General features: G+C 43.4%; 1 protein-coding gene across 5 annotated transcripts in view; it reads left to right on the top strand.

The window, feature by feature from the left end:
* NPNT (nephronectin) overlaps positions 1-19,298 on the top strand; it is a 77,176-nt gene that overhangs the window by 45,760 nt on the left and 12,118 nt on the right. For all 5 annotated transcript variants that reach the window (XM_032794236.2, XM_032794239.2, XM_032794237.2 and 2 more), the window contains 2 exons: positions 846-968; positions 5,151-5,609. In XM_032794236.2, the coding sequence (XP_032650127.1) occupies positions 846-968; positions 5,151-5,609 (582 nt within the window). The remainder of the gene's footprint in view (positions 1-845; positions 969-5,150; positions 5,610-19,298) is intronic.

The raw sequence follows: 19,298 nt of genomic DNA, 5'->3' as shown, positions 1-19,298 counted from the left end.
GACTGTATTAATCACCTTATTATGAGTTGAGAGGCTGAAAACAGATTGCTTTAGTTTATTCTATATTAATTTTGTGTGTGTTATGAAATAGAATTACATTGAATATGGAAATGAAAAAAATATACATTTAAGCCCTGATCCTGGAAGTGGCTCAGCATAGATTTCACTGGGGCTTCTTGCAGGCAGTTGCTGGTCTGGGGCCTTAGTGAACTTCACTGATTTTTCTCAGTGCTTCAGCTGGTGATGATCATATTAAGGAAAAGTGATGTTGGAGATTAAGTTGTGTTGCTTCACATGTGGCCATGCTCCCAGTTACTTCAATGGGAAGTCCCTGCACAGAGCACTTGCAGGTATGGGGACCTTGTTTGTGGCACTAGTAGAGTGAAATAATATAAGATATTGTAAACGGTTTCCATCCTGATGTAATAGTGGTTAAAACACAGATGTAGAGCAGGCTTAACTGCTTTGTTGGCTCAGGGCCTTATAAATCACTAGCTCAATTATTTCCCACCGTTACAGGTCACCTTTAAAAAGTGGTTATAGAAATTATAAATTTTACTTGTAGAAACTATCTGTTGCCACAGCAGAATATTAAACATGGTGATGCCAGGTTATATGCCTGTGTTATATAGGTGATCATTATATAATCTCATCTTGCCTTAAAATCTATGAAAAATATTAATTTAGGATAAAATTTTCCTAGTTTCACTGGTGATACAATAGTATGGAATTTTAAAAATTAAGAATATTTTTATATGATATCTGTTTATTGTTGGGTTTTTTTGGCGGCAGGAGGCACGTTCCTTCTCCCATGTGAATGACTTTTATGTGATTTTCTGTCACAGATATAGATGAATGCTCAATTGGCCAGTATCAGTGTGGCAGCTTTTCACGATGTTACAATACTCAGGGAACCTACAAGTGTAAATGTAAAGAAGGATACAGAGGCGATGGAATAAACTGCCTGCGTATGTAATGTGCTCCTTTTTTTTTCTTTTGGGGCTGGAGGGGTGTCATGAACTCAGAAGCCAAATGTCAAACACCAAGGCCATTTACTAGGAAAACTGAAAAACGTAAATTTTGAGATGCCATAGTATCAGGCTTAGTTTCATCAGAAGTTTTTGAAAGATAATAAAGGATCAGATATTGTATTCAAAGTTTTATGAGCCTGGATAAAAATATTTTTCCTTGAGATCTTTTCGTTATTAGAAAGAAATCCAGCAAACCCTATACACAGCTGCATTCTATAAATGACTCTAATTGTTGACAGATATAGATGATTGTTCTTGCTCTGAGCAAATGCTAGTGTGTAGTAACTGGGGTAAGGCCTGATCATATAGTAGATCTTACTCCTTCTCCATCTGTTGTATGCATTCTGTGAGTTCCGTGCCAGTCTTGTAGCTCAGCCAGACCCCAGTGCTTAACTGAACTGGGGACTAAATTATCACTGTTTGCGTGCTACTGGATTTTAAAAGATATTTAAATAACTAGTGGAGATTTTAGCCTTTTAGTATTTGGGGGACATTATTAATGGATAGAGCTATTTCTGGCCAATTTGCTATTTCTTTATGTGAAATCGGGCATGAAAATGGTGAATAACAAATGGACATACTCACTGTCAGATTGCAAAACCAGTGCTAAAGAAGGATAAGATTTGCAGTTAGTGTGATTTATACATACTCTTGATGACTGTCAAGTGGCAAACATGTAAGACTTTGAAATATCTGCCAAAATAAATTAAGATTCACTGGAGACTGGGTGCTTGGGGCATTCAACAGATGTCCTTGCTGATACTACTAAATCTTTCAACAGCTTACAGTACTGTAGTTAATCGGATGGGGGTTGACTCTACTAAGGGACCAGACACTGGTGGATGGAATGCCTTTGAAATGGTTCTCTCAGACATCTCAGAGGGTTATGTTGGGCAAGAGACTGTCTCTTTTGGTGTTTCCACAGTTCCCAGCACAATGGGACCCCAACTTTCATTAGGGTCGTTGAGTGATATGTAATATAAATAAATAATAAAATAGTAAAGCATACATGACCATTATAATACTCATGGCTCTTTCTTCCCAGTCACATAGGAACTCCTCACTTTTGGAGACCAACCAAGTTAAATTTTGTCACTCTTTCCGCATGAAGATTTTGGGGCAAACTGAGAGACAATATGGTGTCATTATTAGGTACATGGCACTCTACATAATAGTGAGACTGGGTGGCTCTAGGTCTCCTTTTGGGGGGCCAAGATTAGGGTGACCATATTTCCCTGTGCTGAATACCTGGTAAAATTACTCATATTCAAGCGAGTTCAGCAGCAATCGATCAGAACTATTCAGTGCAAACATTCAAATTAACATCAAGCTGACTGAGCCCCTTCAAGAAGAAATACTGCACAGTTGGATTCTATTTATTTACCTTCTTATCTTTAAGACTTTAAGGCTCACACAGGGAGGAGTGACACACACATCCCTCCCCCCACACACACACACAGGGAAAGGTGACACACAGACTCCGGACACCTCTCTCTCACTGGATGTGGGGGGGAGAGGTCACATGTCCTCCCCTCCCTAGATTTCTGCCAGAGTTCACACCAGAGTGTGGCCAGCAGCAGCCTTTGAGCACTGTGTGGGAGGGAAGGGACAGGAGCTGCTTCTGGCCGCAGAGGAGAATGAGGGGGGAAGGGGTGATGTGGCCAGTGTCTTTGCAGAACTTATCTCTTCTCTTCCCCACCCCTTCCCCCCATCGCCTGTGACTGGAAGCAGCTTGTCCCTCCCTGCCTGCACAGTGTCAAAAGGCAGCCAACATCTCCAGGCTGCTGCTGGCCACGGACATAACCCAGCTGCCTCCTGTCCCCTGGCTACAGCGCAGGCAGGAAGGGGTTAAGCCTTAAGAATGACTTGTGCACCACGGCCTAGGGAACCTGACTGCAGGGGCTTCAGCAAACCCAGCCAGAGAGGTGGCTCAGCAGGGGAGGGTGCCTAGGGGATGGAGCAGCCCCACGCTCCCTTGGGGGCAGGACCCAGGGTGGAGGGGTAGAGAGTTAAGAGGGTACTAAGCCCCTGCCCCCGGGGCTGCTGTGGAGCCTGCAAGTTTGGGATGTGAACAGGCTTGGAATCGCTTCCTCTGCCACTCCAGGACTTAGCTGAGGGGTGTAGAGGCTTCCCTGTCCCAGCACTGTGGGACTTTGGTACATACAGGGCTTGGCTTCTCCTGGCCAGCCTGGAAGGAGCCTGCAGGCCAGGCTGTTGGTGAGCTGAGCACTCTGAGCAGGGGCTGGTTCCTCGCACAGCGCTGGGAGTGGGATGCACCCTGCTGGAGGGGATATGGAGGAACAGCTGCTCTGAGGGAGGGGCGAAGGGGCAAAGCTGGGAGAGGACATTGAGAGGTGGAGCATGTAAAGGGCTGATGGGTGGGCAGGAGAGGTGACATGTAACTGGCTGCTGCCTGGGGCGTGCCCGCACTCACCAGCCACAGCAGTGCGCAGCCAGTGCCGGCTGGAAACGGGACAGGGGGCAGGGTCCTACTGGCCAAGAGCTGGCACGCAGCATGGGCTGCGCTGACCCAGCAGGGTGGAGGCGGCCATCCCCGTGCATTGCATCTTCACCCCACCACCAGCTTTGAACACCCACCCCCATCGTTGGCCACTGGATCCCCCTATTTCCTGCTGGTGGGAGGGCGGCTGGCGAATAGGGATCTGGCCAGCAGAAGGATTGGACCTGCCTGTACTGTTTTTGGAGGGGACAGAAAATACGAGATAATTTGCCCATTTTTAAAAAAAAATTGGAACACTTGCAGAAGGGCTTAAATATGGGACTGTGCTTTTTAAAAATGGGACATCTGGTCACCATAGCTAAGATGACACCATCATCTTGCTCCTCCCAGCATTTGGCAGATAGGGGATCGGGATGAAAGTGGCTTAGATTCAAGCTGTATGAAACAGAATTGATGCTGATTGGCAGGAAGAAGCATTTTGAAGAACTGGCAAAGCCAGTAACTATTCCTCCAGTCTCTGTCCGCCCATGGTCAAGTTTTGAGGAAGACTAGACTCCTCTCTACTCCAAGTCTCCAAGGTAGCAAAATTGGCCAGAAACACTTTTTTGGGGCTGGACAAGTGATTGAACCCTTTCTTCTTAGATGTGGACTTTTCTCTTTTATTAACTCAAATCTAGACCTCTTCTACAGACAATAGCTGCACCAGTTTAACAAAAATCATTTTAAAAAAACCCAACAATTGTAGTTAATTCAGAGCAAACTCCTGAGTTTAGAGACTCTTATATTGGTTTAGCTTGCACCTCTGAATTTACTAATGCAAATTACTCCAATATAAACTGGATGTAAATCAGTTAGGTGTGTCTACCTAGCGTTTTTTACACCAGTTTTATTAAATCAGTTAAACATTGCAGTTTAGTTACACCAATGCAACTTTCTGTGTAAACAAGTTCCTAGACTACTACAACATGTGGCATCTCGGACTACCTTTGAAAGCTTCTTGGAATCTAGTGTAGAATGTGTTTGCCCCACCTTTTGAATGGGGCAGAATGGTGTGAGTATGTTTTAGAGTCCCAGTTATCTTGAAAACTCTGTCAGTCATGACCCCCTACATTCAACTGTAGAATACTTCAGCTATCATCCTAAGAGAGGTGTTTGCAGAGGCAGAACACTCAGTTGCCATAACTAGCCTCTGGAATTCACTCCTGCTTGGCTGGACAGATTGCTTATGAGAGCATACAAGTCTGGTCACTTTTAGAGCTCAACATAAGATGCATCTTTCTGACTGGGCTTTTCACTTAACTGCCCCTCCTGGCTAGGTTTTGCTGTTTCTGTCCCTTAAAGTTATCCATTCTGGGGCTGCAGGGGATTGAGTATAGTCTCCTAGTTTGGTAATGGGTTGTCCTTCATCATTTTAACCACATAACTTGCTCTCAAAATACCATGACGATACCAAGATACCATGACTTTATAAATGCACGTGATAATACAGCGGTATTAATACTAAAATCTTGAGGAGGGGCGCTGTTGAGTGGAAAACTAAACAAAAGGAACTAATTTCAACAAATACTCTACATATATTCCTGTGATGATATAACATTTTAGTTTGTGTGGAGAGATGCTCAAATACCAATTGTCTCCAATTTTCACTCTCTTTACAGCTATTCCTAAGGTTATGATTGAACCATCTCATCCAAATAGTATATTCAAGGGCAATACTACACTACCGAAGGGCGGCAGCGGTATGGCCAATAGAATTCCTGACATCGGAGGTACAAGACAGCCCCTGAGACCACCACATATACCAGCTATTATTACAGTAAGGCCTGGACTCAAGCCAACAGTTCAACCTACACCGAAACCAACAATATGGCGTACACCCAAGCCAACTACTAGATTTGTACCAAAACCAATGACAACAAGACCACCACTGAAGCCAGCAACAAGGCCTCCAACACCTCCACAACCTACAACATCAAAACCTGCACCAACAGCAAGATCCCCACAGTTAACAACTAAAGATTCTTCTCTTGTTCCCACTGAAACTACCTCTCCCCAAGGATTTACAGTTGACAACAGAATACAAATAGAACCTCAGAAACCACGAGGGGATGTGTTTAGTAAGTACACCTATATGTTCTTTCATGAATAGGATGTGTAAATTGCAGGTGAAAGGAAGTGTTGCATTCTATTGTCTTCAGAAAATTATTTTCATAGATGGCATGTAGGATATGAAATTGCAAATAGTGACACTGTGGTAGCCTTTACCACTTCAGTGCCCTGTGGACTTTTGCCATTGGACATTGCATGTCTCTGTGAATATAAAGTATGTTGTACCTCTTGTTAGATTTAATATGGCCCATATTTCAATAGGCTATGTGGCAATAGAGATAACTGCTCACTTTAGCAATCAGGGGTTAACAGGCTTTCAGTTCAGTCCCCTGGCCCAGCGTTGTTGAGGTCCATTGTTCTTCTGAATATTTTGGACAAGAGGTTTAAAAGTTGAGGTGTTGACTGACTGTAATATAGGGTATTCTTTCAGCTGCATGAATAGCACCTGACGTATGAACCAGTAAGGCTTTGTGTGTTATGTGAATTCATACAGTAGTCTCTCTCATATTTACTGCTAACCCATAACAAAAACACATTAAATGTAATACTGAAGCTTGTTTTATGGAATGTGCCTACAAAAATCAGTTCGTGATACCGAAGATGCTCATAGTATGTAGAAGTGTCATTTTGAGAGCTTCCCTGAAAGAGATTGCAGTGTTTTTGTGCAAGCTTTACTACATACCACAAATGACATTGCTGGTGCGTGTAGTTACACATGCCTGCCAAGAAATACTCAACACCCTAATTCATCTTTACCACTGTAGCTGCAGATAATTATAGAGATTGGGAGTGTGTGTTAGATCAGCCCTTGTCTTCAGCAAATAAAGCTGCTGAAACAATATAGGAGGAAAACATTTGCTGTCTCAGAGCAGGTGGACAAGCACTTGTTTTTTTTGTGATTTTGGTTTCTATACAGTAGCGTCTAGGGGTGTTCTTTATGATTACGCAATGAAATATTTTATCCTTTAAATAAATGATTTGTTTTTCTGTTAATATTTTATCTGCTGCAGGCAGTTTGACTATTTTGTGGGGGAGAAAAAAATGAACAAGAAAGAATTAAGGAAGATAAGTTGTTTCTGAATGATTCAAAGGATCTTTAAAAGTGTTTTTCAAGGATCATTTTTAAACAATCACTATAACTTGTTCAGTCTAAGAAACTGAATCTTAAATATAAATGTTTTTGTAAAAATATACTTATACATCCTATTTTGACAGCAATAATTGTTTGTTATATTTTATTTATATTGAAGGAACTTATTTACTTTATAAGGGCCTGATCCTGCAAACATTTAAGCATGTGAGTAACTTTATTCAGATAAGTAGTCCCAAAGTGTTCAAAATAGGGCTTATGTGAGATGTAAATGGTGCAAGAGCGTTATGCTGGCTTTTTGCTCCATGATTTCACCCATTAGTATTTATCAGCATTCTTGAATTGTCACAGAACACTGGTCTACAATTTTTGAGAAGTCGTCTGCTTCAGAGATAAAATGTGGTATTTATTATGTATTTTGATGTGCTGAATTCAAATATGACAATTAAAACAACTGATTGGCTACTGTTTCTAAGATATTTAAGTTTTTACATTTTATGTCTATGTGTATTGTGTAGATAGTAGAGTTTTAATCATAAATTGTAAACCTAGGTCTTTTCATGTGTTTATGGTTGCTTTACATGATAATATTTCACCTGTCCTGTTTATGTAACACTTTAAAAATCAGCAAAAGGGTTATATAAATAAAATTTATTATGAAACAAAAGGCAAAAAACTATTATGTACATAGTTTAGTCCTATTCAGTGTCTACTCGGCGCTTCTTGGCTTGTCTCTTGTATTCATTAAATGGAGCATCTCTTGTCACTGTCCAGCAATAGTCTGCAAGCATTGATGGGCTCCATTTGCCCTGATAGCGTTTCTCCATTGTTGCAATGTCCTGGTGAAATCGCTCGCCGTGCTCGTCGCTCACTGCTCCGCAGTTCGGTGGAAAAAAATCTAGATGAGAGTGCAAAAAATGTATCTTTAGTGACATGTTGCAACCAAGGCTTTTGTATGCCTTGAGGAGGTTTTCCACCAACAACCTGTAGTTGTCTGCCTTGTTGTTTCCGAGAAAATGTATTGCCACTAACTGGAAGGCTTTCCATGCCATCTTTTCCTTGCCACGCAGTGCATGGTCAAATGCATCATCTCGAAGAAGTTCACGAATCTGAGGACCAACAAAGACACCTTCCTTTATCTTAGCTTCACTTAACCTTGGAAATTTTCCACGGAGGTACTTGAAAGCTGCTTGTGTTTTGTCAATGGCCTTGACAAAGTTCTTCATCAGACCCAGCTTGATGTGTAAGGGTGGTAACAAAATCTTCCTTGATTCAACAAGTGGTGGATGCTGAACACTTTTCCTCCCAGGCTCCAATGACTGTCGGAGTGGCCAATCTTTCTTGATGTAGTGGGAATCTCTTGCACGACTATCCCATTCGCAGAGAAAACAGCAGTACTTTGTGTATCCAGTCTGCAGACCAAGCAAGAGAGCAACAACCTTCAAATCGCCACAAAGCTGCCACTGATGTTGGTCATAGTTTATGCACCTCAAAAGTTGTTTCATGTTGTCATAGGTTTCCTTCATATGGACTGCATGACCAACTGGAATTGATGGCAAAACATTGCCATTATGCAGCAAAACAGCTTTAAGACTCGTCTTCGATGAATCAATGAACAGTCTCCACTCATCTGGATCGTGAACGATGTTGAGGGCTGCCATCACACCATCGATGTTGTTGCAGGCTACAAGATCACCTTCCATGAAGAAGAATGGGACAAGATCCTTTTGACGGTCACGGAACATGGAAACCCTAACATCACCTGCCAGGAGATTCCACTGCTGTAGTCTGGAGCCCAACAGCTAGACTAGAGCCAATCAACAATTTTAAGCATCATTTTCATTCTCAGTGACCTAGAATTAGTAAAGTTTGACTACATTTATTTCAGAAGCATTTTGGCTGTAGAGCAAGTGGAATCACTGAATTTCTTAATATGGTCTGGCATCTCTAATTTACTTTCTCTCTAATTTCCAATTACCTGTATAAGGGCTTGAGTCTTTTCCCACTTACACCAGTGTAAATCAGAAGTAACTACTTGGCGATCAGCAGAATTGCACCAGCATAAACTGGTGAGAGTGAGAGGAGAATCAAGCCCTTAAGTAGTTTCTAAAACTGGAGAGTAATGCTTTTTAAATTAATATGCTACTGTAAGACTCAGCTGATACCATCCTAAAGCTGTTGTCATAAAATATTCTTTGCACGCTTTCTCAGACTTTTTCTAGATAAAGGATAGTGTCAATTTAATATTCAGTAAGGCGATGGACCCACAAATCAATGTTCTAATAGGTCCTTTCCATCTCTAATTGCTATGATCCTACATTACTAAAGTATTCTCTGTATTTCTGATGACTGATCCTGATCACCCACAAGAGCAAAGTCTATCGTTAGGTAACTTCTCAGCCTAGTTATGACTAGCAGAGACACACATTTAGGCTGCTAGAAGCTGCTGGTAGTAAAGAGGAAACATCTTTAAAATGTTAAAAGTAATGTTATATAAAGCTGTATCTGTCACTCCTAATTTCCTCTGTGCTTTGTGTCCTTGGAGTGATAATATAGTCCTTTGTTCATGACATGTTTGTGGTTTTGTAAAGATAATGAGTGTTCTGTAATAGGAAAAAGTCCCTTCAGGTAGCTTGCAGCCTTGAGAAACTAAATGACAATTCCTCTGATAGTTCCTACAAGGTACAGTTCTGTCAACCTTATTGAAAAGGCATATAGAATTTAATAGGGATGAAATCATTTGGTTTCTACAAAAATGAAATAGGATTCTATAGAAGTTACTCTAAAAATCTAAAGAATTCAGCAGTCAGTGATCTCTCATCTACAGGTTTTTTGAACCATCCTATAGAATTTTATAGCAGAAATACAATTTAATAGAAAATTACCTAGGTTAGTTTAAAAAAAAAATTATAAAATGTATCTTTTTCTACTAATTCTATAGGATTTTTCTATTTTGGGAAGCGTGCTTTCATTTATATAGAGATCAAGATATAGGGATTTGAATTCTGGAAGCTGTTCAAGTTTGTTTGCAGATAATCTCTTTTCCTTGGTTCCTTGCAACTACAATAATTTAAGATCACATTGAAAAAGCAGAGTGTGTATCATGTTTTTGTTTACGAGTGCTCAGGAGTAGTTTGTGAAATGTATACATAGCCGGAGACCAGTTATTTATCCTTCAATACACTTCAGTACACATCAGCCTGATTCTGAGACATGCTGTGCACCTGGTACTGTCATTGACTTTAAAAGGCCATATGGTACTCAGCCACCCTCCATATCAAATCCATAGATATGTGCTTTTTAATCTAATGTTATCCCTTCTCTTCATCCCATATTAAAGATTTATTTGATATACATAAAATCAAAGGTGTGAGCAAGATTCCAGATTCCTTTCATGCTCTAGATGTTGACAAGTTATAGGGCACTCCTGGGGTAACCTGCAGCAGGCCTGCTATGTTGTCACTTATTTTTTAAATTACTTGTATTTTGATAGCACCCAGAATGTGGTGGGCACTGTCCCCAAACTCTCACAGCAAACACGCAGCCCCCGTCCCAAGGCACTTATTAAGTGAGCATATTTTAATGTTCACTCTGGAAGTGAAACCTGCAGTCACGGTTGCAAAACAGTTTCCATCGCAGCTCTGGTTTTGTTGTTTGTCATTCAGTGAGCACTATCAGTGTACTCAGCACTGTGTAGCATAGAGAAAGCCACGCCTGTTGGCCTCTCGTGCCCTACTGCCACAGAGAGCTTTCAGGTGTGGATAAGGAACAATGTCCTTGTATTTAAGGAGGGGATAGTGTGTAGCATATAGGAAGGAAGCTGTGTTATTTCCTCACTCAGCTCATTCAGAAAAGATGAAAATTTCATGTATTTTCACTATACTGGCTTGCTTTATGTTCCCCAATATTGTTCCAGATTGAAAACATACATAATGGCTGCAATCATGGTTCCTATGTAGATGTTAGATTCCTACCGTAAAGAGATGGTTTTTGTCTGTTTAGTGCAAAAATTACAGTTGGTGAAAACCATCCTCCCTGTCCCTCCTAAAGTTGAAATCTGCCCCCATCCCTTTCCAGTGTTCTATTTGTATGAATAGGCTCTCCACCCTTTTCTGGGCTGCAGTGCATCACATCGCCCCATTGCACCAGCCTCATCATCCTTAGGATTAGTCAGGTCAGCACTGGAGCTCCCTTCCATAGAAGTAAGGTGCCTGTTGGACATCAGGATTTTTCCTAAGTGTACAGTACCTGTATGTATGTATGTATTGTTAGAATGTCAGAGAAACAGGAAGAGTAGCTGTTTGTGAGGGATTACCAGAGGAAAGGGCTTCGCTGAAGCATTATACATAGCACGAAGGAGCTGCCAGCCTTCCTGACTTAACTAGCTCTACCCTGCTCTGCTCCCCACCCCTGGCTGGTTCTGTAAATTACTGGGTAGCTTTAGAGCTTTGTTCCCGCCTTCCTTTGTAATGCAAAGGCCAAGTTCAAAGTCAAGCTCAAGTTGTTCCTCCCCTTCCTTTTCTGAACCCCTGTCTGCTCCTTATCCCCTGTATCTTGCTTCCGTCTCCCTTCCTGTGATTTTGTCTTGGGCTCATTCGCCAAAGTGGAGCATATAGCAGACTGAGCACTGTAGTGGGGTCACCTAAAAGAAAGTGTTACAATCAGTTAACCACTGATTCTAAGTGTACTTCCCAAATAGGCAGCTGCCCCTGAGTTACACACCCAGGTGGAATCCTGTGTGTCATCAGATCAGATCAGACACTGCCTGACCATATTCAAATGCAACAGGCCCTTCTTTGTTAAGTGGCCCACCCTGGTAGTGACACCTCTCCAAGACTCACTCACAGCTGGACAAATGGGAGGGGGAGGGGGAAAGTAGATAAGGCAAGACAAGATGTAGAACAGTCGAACAAAAATCCATAACAGCATACTGGGAGCAAGGAAGAGACTGTGTAAATACTTCCCTTTAGCGTATGCATTTTTTAATTGTTTCATGGAGCTTAGATATTATGACAGGTATGTTAGAAATGCCATAGATTAGATAGAGGTTCAAAGCTGCCCAAAATTTTGAGACATGAGTGCATGAGACAGCTGTGGATATTGACATTTATTTCCTTCTTGTACAAAAGGAGAAGCAACATTTCAAAAGTAGATCAAAATCTGAATCTATTTCTAGACTGACAAATTAATCGATCAGTCAATCAAAACTCCAACATCATCAGCTGAGAAGTTAACTAAAATGTTATGGTCAGATAAGCTCTTTATAGTTTCTCTTGATTGCTAATACCATTTGAGATGCTTTATTGAACTTTCAGGGACGTTTTAACATCCTAAAGTGTCCTGCTAAGGCTGATTCTAACACTCCAGCAGATTTTCTGGTCAGCCACCTATGATTCACCTTGGCCAGCCCCCATATGCTTAAGTCCTAGGGATGACAGTGATTGATACCCATGTCTGGCAACAGAAGCTGTTCCTTTTGTGGCTGGCTCGCTGCTATGTCAACAGGGAAGTGAGAATTGCACTGAGGTCCCTGTCGTCCCTAGGTGGAACCTGAGGGGGCATGAAAAAGATCATGCCCTGCCCACTGACCCGACAGCAGCAATACACACACGTTGCAACCATCATTGTACATCTGGAAGGGGATGATTTGGTGGATGCTACTAAGGTCAGCCTCCTCGCTGACGGTGATGCAGGACTGAACTGAGCATAGTAAACTATTTCCAGGAACTGTGCCGGCTTTGCTAGACTAGTTCCCCCTCAGTGCATGGCTGAGGGCTCGCAATAATACTGCAGTGGGACAATCAGAAAAAATGGGAAATGGTGAGATGTGGTACTTTGTGGCATAGACTAGGGGGCCAATCCTGTTCTGCCTTTGTCTAAAATTTAAAAGCTACTATCAAATTTGGACCTTCAGCCTGGTTTACATCCTGGGTTGGGTAGCTATTGCTGATAGAGAGCAATTATGACTTGGCTTTCTAGCTGTGCATGCACTACATAAAGGGCTTGAGGGAGTAACTTTTTCAGTATAATGTCGTCTTGTTTCCAACAGTTAGTCCTGCAGTGGAATGATAGCTTAGTGTTGCAAACATTGGGCCTTTCTGGGAGCTCAGCTGACCACCACCAATAGGTGGGTGACATTTTTGGTACATTATACTTGGATGGGAGGAAGGGGCTTCAGTAGGTGGCAGGATACGGGGCACATAGTGAAGGGGAGTGATGCCTCAGCATCATTTGACTGTATCCAGCAATGAATTCATGGTGCCTCAGCATGTTACTGATCAGATCAGCAAGGACAATATGCCTGACGATGATCTTGTAGAAAACACACATCTCAGGGTTTATTTATTTATTTTTCCTAAATATATTCTTGGCAACGTCTCTGCTTCTCTGGCTTCCTGTCTCATACACTAGGTTAGGGATTCTCAAACTGGGGTTCAGGACCCCTCTGGGGGTCGCGAGATTATTAGATGGGGGGGGTGTCCTGAGTTGTCAGCCTTTACCTCAAACCCTGCTTTGCCTCCTTCATTTATAATGATGTTAAATATATAAAAATGTGTTAATTTATAAGGAGGGGTCACACCCAGAGGCTTGTAGGGTTACCAGTACAAAAGTTTGAGAACCACTACGGTAGGTGAAATTCTCTGAAATGTCCACTGCAGAATGTCCCTGAATCTGCTGCTTAGCACTGTTACTCAGATCACTGTAATTTTCATTAGTCTGCTTAATGACGACACCGACTGGTAGGTTAGACAGACATTTAGATAACGTGGTCCTTTTTTGGAAAGGTTTTAGATTACTTTGGTATTTTACTCTTTTACCAGTATTTACTATAGGACTAAAAAGGACTTAAAATGGACCGTCTCACCGTCTGAAACAAAACAGACAATAGTTTGGGTTTTGTTCATGGACTTACTATTCTTGTCTTCTGAACCACTTAGGCAGATGAGGCAATGGAATCTAGCAGCAAGGATAATTTCTCCTGATGCTGACACAGCGTGAATGAAAACTTGCTACAATGTAGTACAGGGTTAATATTCAGCTATTCAGAATCTGATCCAGAGTCCATTGGAGTGTGTAGGCATCTTTCCATTGACTAAAATGGACTTTGAATAAGGCTCTTAATGAGCAGAATTTATTAGTCTTTAAGGTTGAGATTTTCAAAGCCACCTAAAAGATTTGCATGTTCAATTCCCATTTTTATAAAAAAGCTTGTTTTATGTTAATGAATTTTTGGGGTCGCTCTTAAGACTGAAAAGGCCTTAGAACAGGGATGGGCAAACTATGGCCCAGGGGCCATATCTGGCCCTTTTAATCTTGCCCTTGAGCTTCTGCCAGGGAGCGGGGTCTAGGGCTTTCCCCACTCCGCACTGCTCCCAGAACCAGCAGCATATTCCTTCTCTGGCTCCTACAGATAGGGGCAGCCAGGGCTGTCTGCACACTACCCCTGCCCCAAGCGCCACCCCTGAAGCTCCCCATTGGCTGGGAACCACAGCTGATGGGAGCTGCAGAGGCAGCACCTGCGGATGGAGGAGGGCACAGAGTCACCTGGTCACACCTCCATGTAGGAGCCAGAGGAGGGGAACATGCCATTGCTTCCGGGAACTGTTTGAGGTAAGCGCCACCCACAGCCTGTGCCTCTGACCCCCTCAGTGCCCCAAGCCCCTGCCCCATCCCTGATCTCCCTCTCATCTGCCAAACCCCTCGGTCCCAACCTCTTGCACTCCAGAGCCCGCACCATCAGCTGGAGCCCTCACCCCACCCCCCAACCCACACCACAATCCCCCTTCCCCAGCCTGGAGCCCCGCCCTGCACCCTGAACTCATTTCTGGCCCCACACCAGAGCCTACACCCCCTCTTGCACCTCAGACCCCAATTTTGTGAGTATTCATAGCTCACCATACAATTTCCATACCCAGATGTGGCCTTCAGGCTAAAAAGTTTTCTCACCTCTGCCTTAGAAGGTGCAGCAAGTATCATTGTGTAATCCTTGACTCCATCAAAATGAGACAGTGCTAAAGGTAAAGAATGTAGACCCTGAGTCACTGATGTCAGTGGAGTTACATTATTTTGGATTAGTTTGGCCCCATATTCTGATACCTTTTAAAAATGAGTTTGGCTTAATGTTTTTATGAAAATAGGTGTTTCATTGTTATGTGGCATCTGGAGCTGAGTCATAGAGCCTGAATCCTTTACATAAAGGGTAGATCACATACTTCCAACATTCTTCCATGCAATGTTTGTCCTCACACCTGATTTGTTCAAGCTTGTGCTTGCTGTTTACGATGATTGGTTTGTATCTCATACTGATTGTGTAACCATTGTTCATCTTCTAGATCTGTTTGTTGAAAGAAAAGCAGTTTCATTTTTAGAGATTTAATAGGACAGGTCTTGAACAATTCTACATTTATAAAAATGCCCTTCAATATAAGTAACAAGGGTTAGGTTAAGGAAGTTAGTGGGCATTATACCTGCCAGAAGAATACAGAATTGGGCTCTACTTGGATTAGGGCCATGTTGCCCTCTCCTATGTATAATGATACACAAGAATAGGAGATACTGCAAGAGCTTTCCCAAAATCATCATGTTCCTCTCTCCACCCAAAAGCCTGCAGACCTTCCAGGCTCTCAAGAAATCTGCAGAAACACAAAGCTGTCCATGAAGAAACCCTGTGTCCCGCAGGTCCTTGCTAATATGCAATACAGCTACTCTTCAGTTATGACCTATTAGTAGCTGCTATTAGAAACCCTCCGTAAAAGGGGGGGAGGGGTTCCCTATGCAATAGTTAATGGGGCTTCAGGTTGCAGAGTTTTAGGCAACATACCATGGGCAGGTAGGGTGGCCTGTGGTGGGATAAGATGCACATTTTTCCCCAGTCTAACCCCTCCCCCACTCCCTCCCCCCCTCAACTCCTGACACACTAATCTCCTTTCCTGCCTGGGGCAAAATAGGAAGGCACTCTCAAGGTGGTTCAGGAACTGAGGGTCATGACCTAGCTAGCCCCTGACTGTTTAGTTTTCTAGTTTAGCTATTTCTAATATATGTGAGCACTGGAGACTTCATAACTATTCCTCTTTTTTATTTTTTGAGTAAGAGTTTAACTAAGTTAATTTGCTTTAAGAATGGAACTTTCTTATCTATGTCTTAATTACATTTATTGACAAGCGGGAATTGGATGCATAATTGCTCCAGTATGGAATCAGCTACATTTAAACTGCATTATATTACGATATTTGTTGTTGTTTTAGTATTATTAATAACAATATGAAGCTATGCTTCAGTTCTCAGTTTCTTTTTTGTTATTGGAATCGCCAAAAAACATGAATAACCCCCAAGTATACTCACCATACCTCAGCTTCCCAAATTTAGCCATTGGCGAACAGGTGAAAGAAGTAACAAGACTTTTTCCAGAGTAAAAGGCAGCGTGACAATCAGTCTTACGTAGCTGGTTTTAAAAAAACAAAAAAAACCTCTCCCATCCCTTTATGACGAACTTTACTCAATAACTTGAGGAATGCTGTAGAATGAGTGTATTGGCTCACCCAACTATGTAGTTCTACTACACAGCCTCCTTGAGAAATACCATGCAGTGTATATAATTCATGGAATCTTCTAAGAAGAAGTCAAGTTTATATTTAACAGTCTTATCAAGCAGTTGAAGTAAAGTGAAAACTACACTGATATGCTAAGTAAAGTACACATGAAAGGCTTGGAAAGCTCAGAAGAAAAATAATTGTGCCAAATTCTTTCTCCCACGGATCTCCACTCAGCATACTTAGCGGTCTTAGGAAAGAAGAGTACATAGGGACCATGTTAAGCTCCTGTGTCTTATATGGTAGCTCCCTTGTTTGCTGGATATGAGTGCACATGCCTTTCATTAGAATCCAGCACTGAAAAGGGCATTTTTAAAGCATTCTCAGAGTTTGTGAAATTAACATTAGAAGGGGTCTTTTGGAAGACGTTTGGAGAAATCTTAGTGTGGGGCTCTAAATTATACATAGTTATATTAAACTTGCTATACATGAATGTTCATGTCTATATGGTAAACAGGGACTGGAAATGGAATTTCATCTAGTGACTTGGGGACCACTTTGTCCTGTAAAACTAGAAAGTTTCCTGGCCCTTGCACAGGTTATCATCTCCCACATGAGATTTCCTGCAATTCATTCTGCAAGTGGGGTAGGCAAAATGACAAGGGTCTCGTGTAGCAGGCAGCGGGCACAAACCTCTGGAGGCACAAAGATCTGCCAGAATGTCCTACAGCTCTCAGGACACCTGCATAATTTAGGGACATCAGAATGAGGCCAAAATACTCCCCATTCCCTCCTATGGGAACATGGCTATTGCAGAGTCATACTGCCATGCACTGCTGGCCAGTCTCCCTAAACTCCTGCCCTCAGGTAGGGAGAGGAGGGGTTACAAAGTGTGGAAGAAAAGCTGCAAAAGATAATGCTAACAGGGTGAAAAGGCGGTTACTCACCTTTGTAACTGTTGTTCTTCGGGATGTGTTGCTCATATCCATTCCAATTAGGTGTGTGCGCGCCGTGTGCACGTCCGTTGGAAGATTTTTACCCTCGCAACACTCGGTGGGTCGGCTGGGCGCCCCCTGGCGTGGCGCTGCTATGGCACCGAATATATACCCCTGCCGACCCGTCCACTCCTCAGTTCCTTCTTGCCGGCTACTCCGACAGTGGGGAAGGAGGGCGGGTTTTGGAATGGATATGAACAACACATCTCGAAGAACAACAGTTACAAAGGTGAGTAACTGTCTTTTCTTCTTCGAGTGCTTGCTCATATCCATTCCAATTAGGTGAATCCCAAGTCTTACCTAGGCGGTGGAGTCAGAGTGTGATACTGCAGCGTGTAGAACTGCAGAGCCGAAGGCTGCGTCCTCTCTGAATTGTTGCACCAGGGCATAATGGGAAGTGAAGGTGTGTACTGAAGACCACGTAGCTGCTCGACATATCTCCTGGATGGGTACTCGAGCTAGGAAGGCGGCCAATGAGGCCTGAGCCCTGAGCCCTGGTAGAATGAGCGGTAATATGTCCCGGAGAGACATGAGCTAGATAATAGCAAGTACAGATGCACGCAGTTACCCATGACGAAATTCTCTGAGAAGAAACGGGTAGGCCTCTCATCCGATCTGCCACTGCCACAAAAAGTTGGGGCGTCTTGCGGAAGGCTCTTGTTCAGTCAATGTAGAAGGCGAGTGCCCTACGGACGTCGAGGGAATGCAACTGCTATTCTCTACGAGATGTATGCGGTTGGGAAAGAAGACCGGGAGAAATATGTCCTGGTTGAGATGGAAGGCCGAGATTACTTTAGGGAGGAACGCTGGATGTGGACGCTGCACCTTGTCTTTGTGGAACACCATGTATGGTGGGTCCACCATCAGAGCCCGAAGCTCAGAGACTCTCCTAGCCGATGTGATGGCCACAAGGAAGGCTGTTTTCCATGACAAAAACAGGAGCGAGCAGGTTGCCAATGGCTCGAATGGAGGAGTCGTTATTCTCGTCAGGACCAAGTTGAGGCCCCAGGAAGGGACGGGGCATCGTACTTGGGGGTATAGATGCTCCAAACCTTTGAGGAACCTCGAGACCATAGGGTGGGAGAAGACGGAGTAAGTACCTTCTCCGGGGTGGACACGCGGGGAGAGGGAGCGGTGCCGGGCCGGTTTCTGGGCCGGTGACGGCTGGTGCCAAGCTGTCTTTGCAGTGCTGGCGCTCTCTGGTGCTGATGAGGCACTTCTCCCCAGCAAGGACTGTCCAGCAGCCGGTGCTGAAGGTGGAGGAGTGAGGGCTGCCTCCATTAGGAGCTGCTTACGGTGAAAGTCCCGCTCCTTTTTCGTCCGTGGCTTGAACGATTTGCAGATCCGGCGCTTGTCTGCAAGGTGGGATTCCCCCAAGCACTTGAGGCAGGAGTCGTGGGGGTCTGCCGTGGGCATCGGCCGACGGCAGGCCGAGCACGGTTTGAAACCTGGTGAGCCAGGCATGGGCCTGGGCACCAGGAGACGGAAAGGGCTAATCTCCGACCCTCTGAACTATATACACTAACTACGTTTACAAAAATCTATTAACTAGAACTACAGAGAATAAACTATATACACAATAAGTATTAGAACAGCGAAAAGCTAGGGAGGTGGAAATCAGCTAAGCTGAGCTCCACTGTTCCAACGACCGACACGGGCGTTAAGAAGGAACTGAGGAGCGGACGGGTCGGCAGGGGTATATATCAGGCACCATAGCGGCGCCACGCCAGGGGGCGCCCAGCTGACCCACCGAGTGTTGCTAGGGTAAAAATCTTCCGATGGATGTGCACGCGGCGCGCACACACCTAATTGGAATGGATATGAGCAAGCACTCAAAGAAGAACTTTTTGTTAAATGGTTATAGTAGATCAGAATAGGACAGGAAGTTCACCAATACTGGTCCTGGGTACTGATAGCAGGGGGTCAAGTGACACTGCATCATATTGGCTGATGGGGCAAACTCAGAAAAGAGAATAGGAACAAGATAATAAATGTATCTGAAAGGAGACCGTTTCCCTGAACTGCCCCATTGCAATTGTACCCGCTGATTGTTGGTTACATAAGATCTAGAAGTTTATAGGC

This window comes from Chelonoidis abingdonii, chromosome 5 (assembly GCF_003597395.2).
Source record: "Chelonoidis abingdonii isolate Lonesome George chromosome 5, CheloAbing_2.0, whole genome shotgun sequence".
Lineage (NCBI taxonomy): Eukaryota > Metazoa > Chordata > Testudines > Testudinidae > Chelonoidis > Chelonoidis abingdonii.
This window is presented reverse-complemented; position numbering and strand designations above follow the sequence as displayed.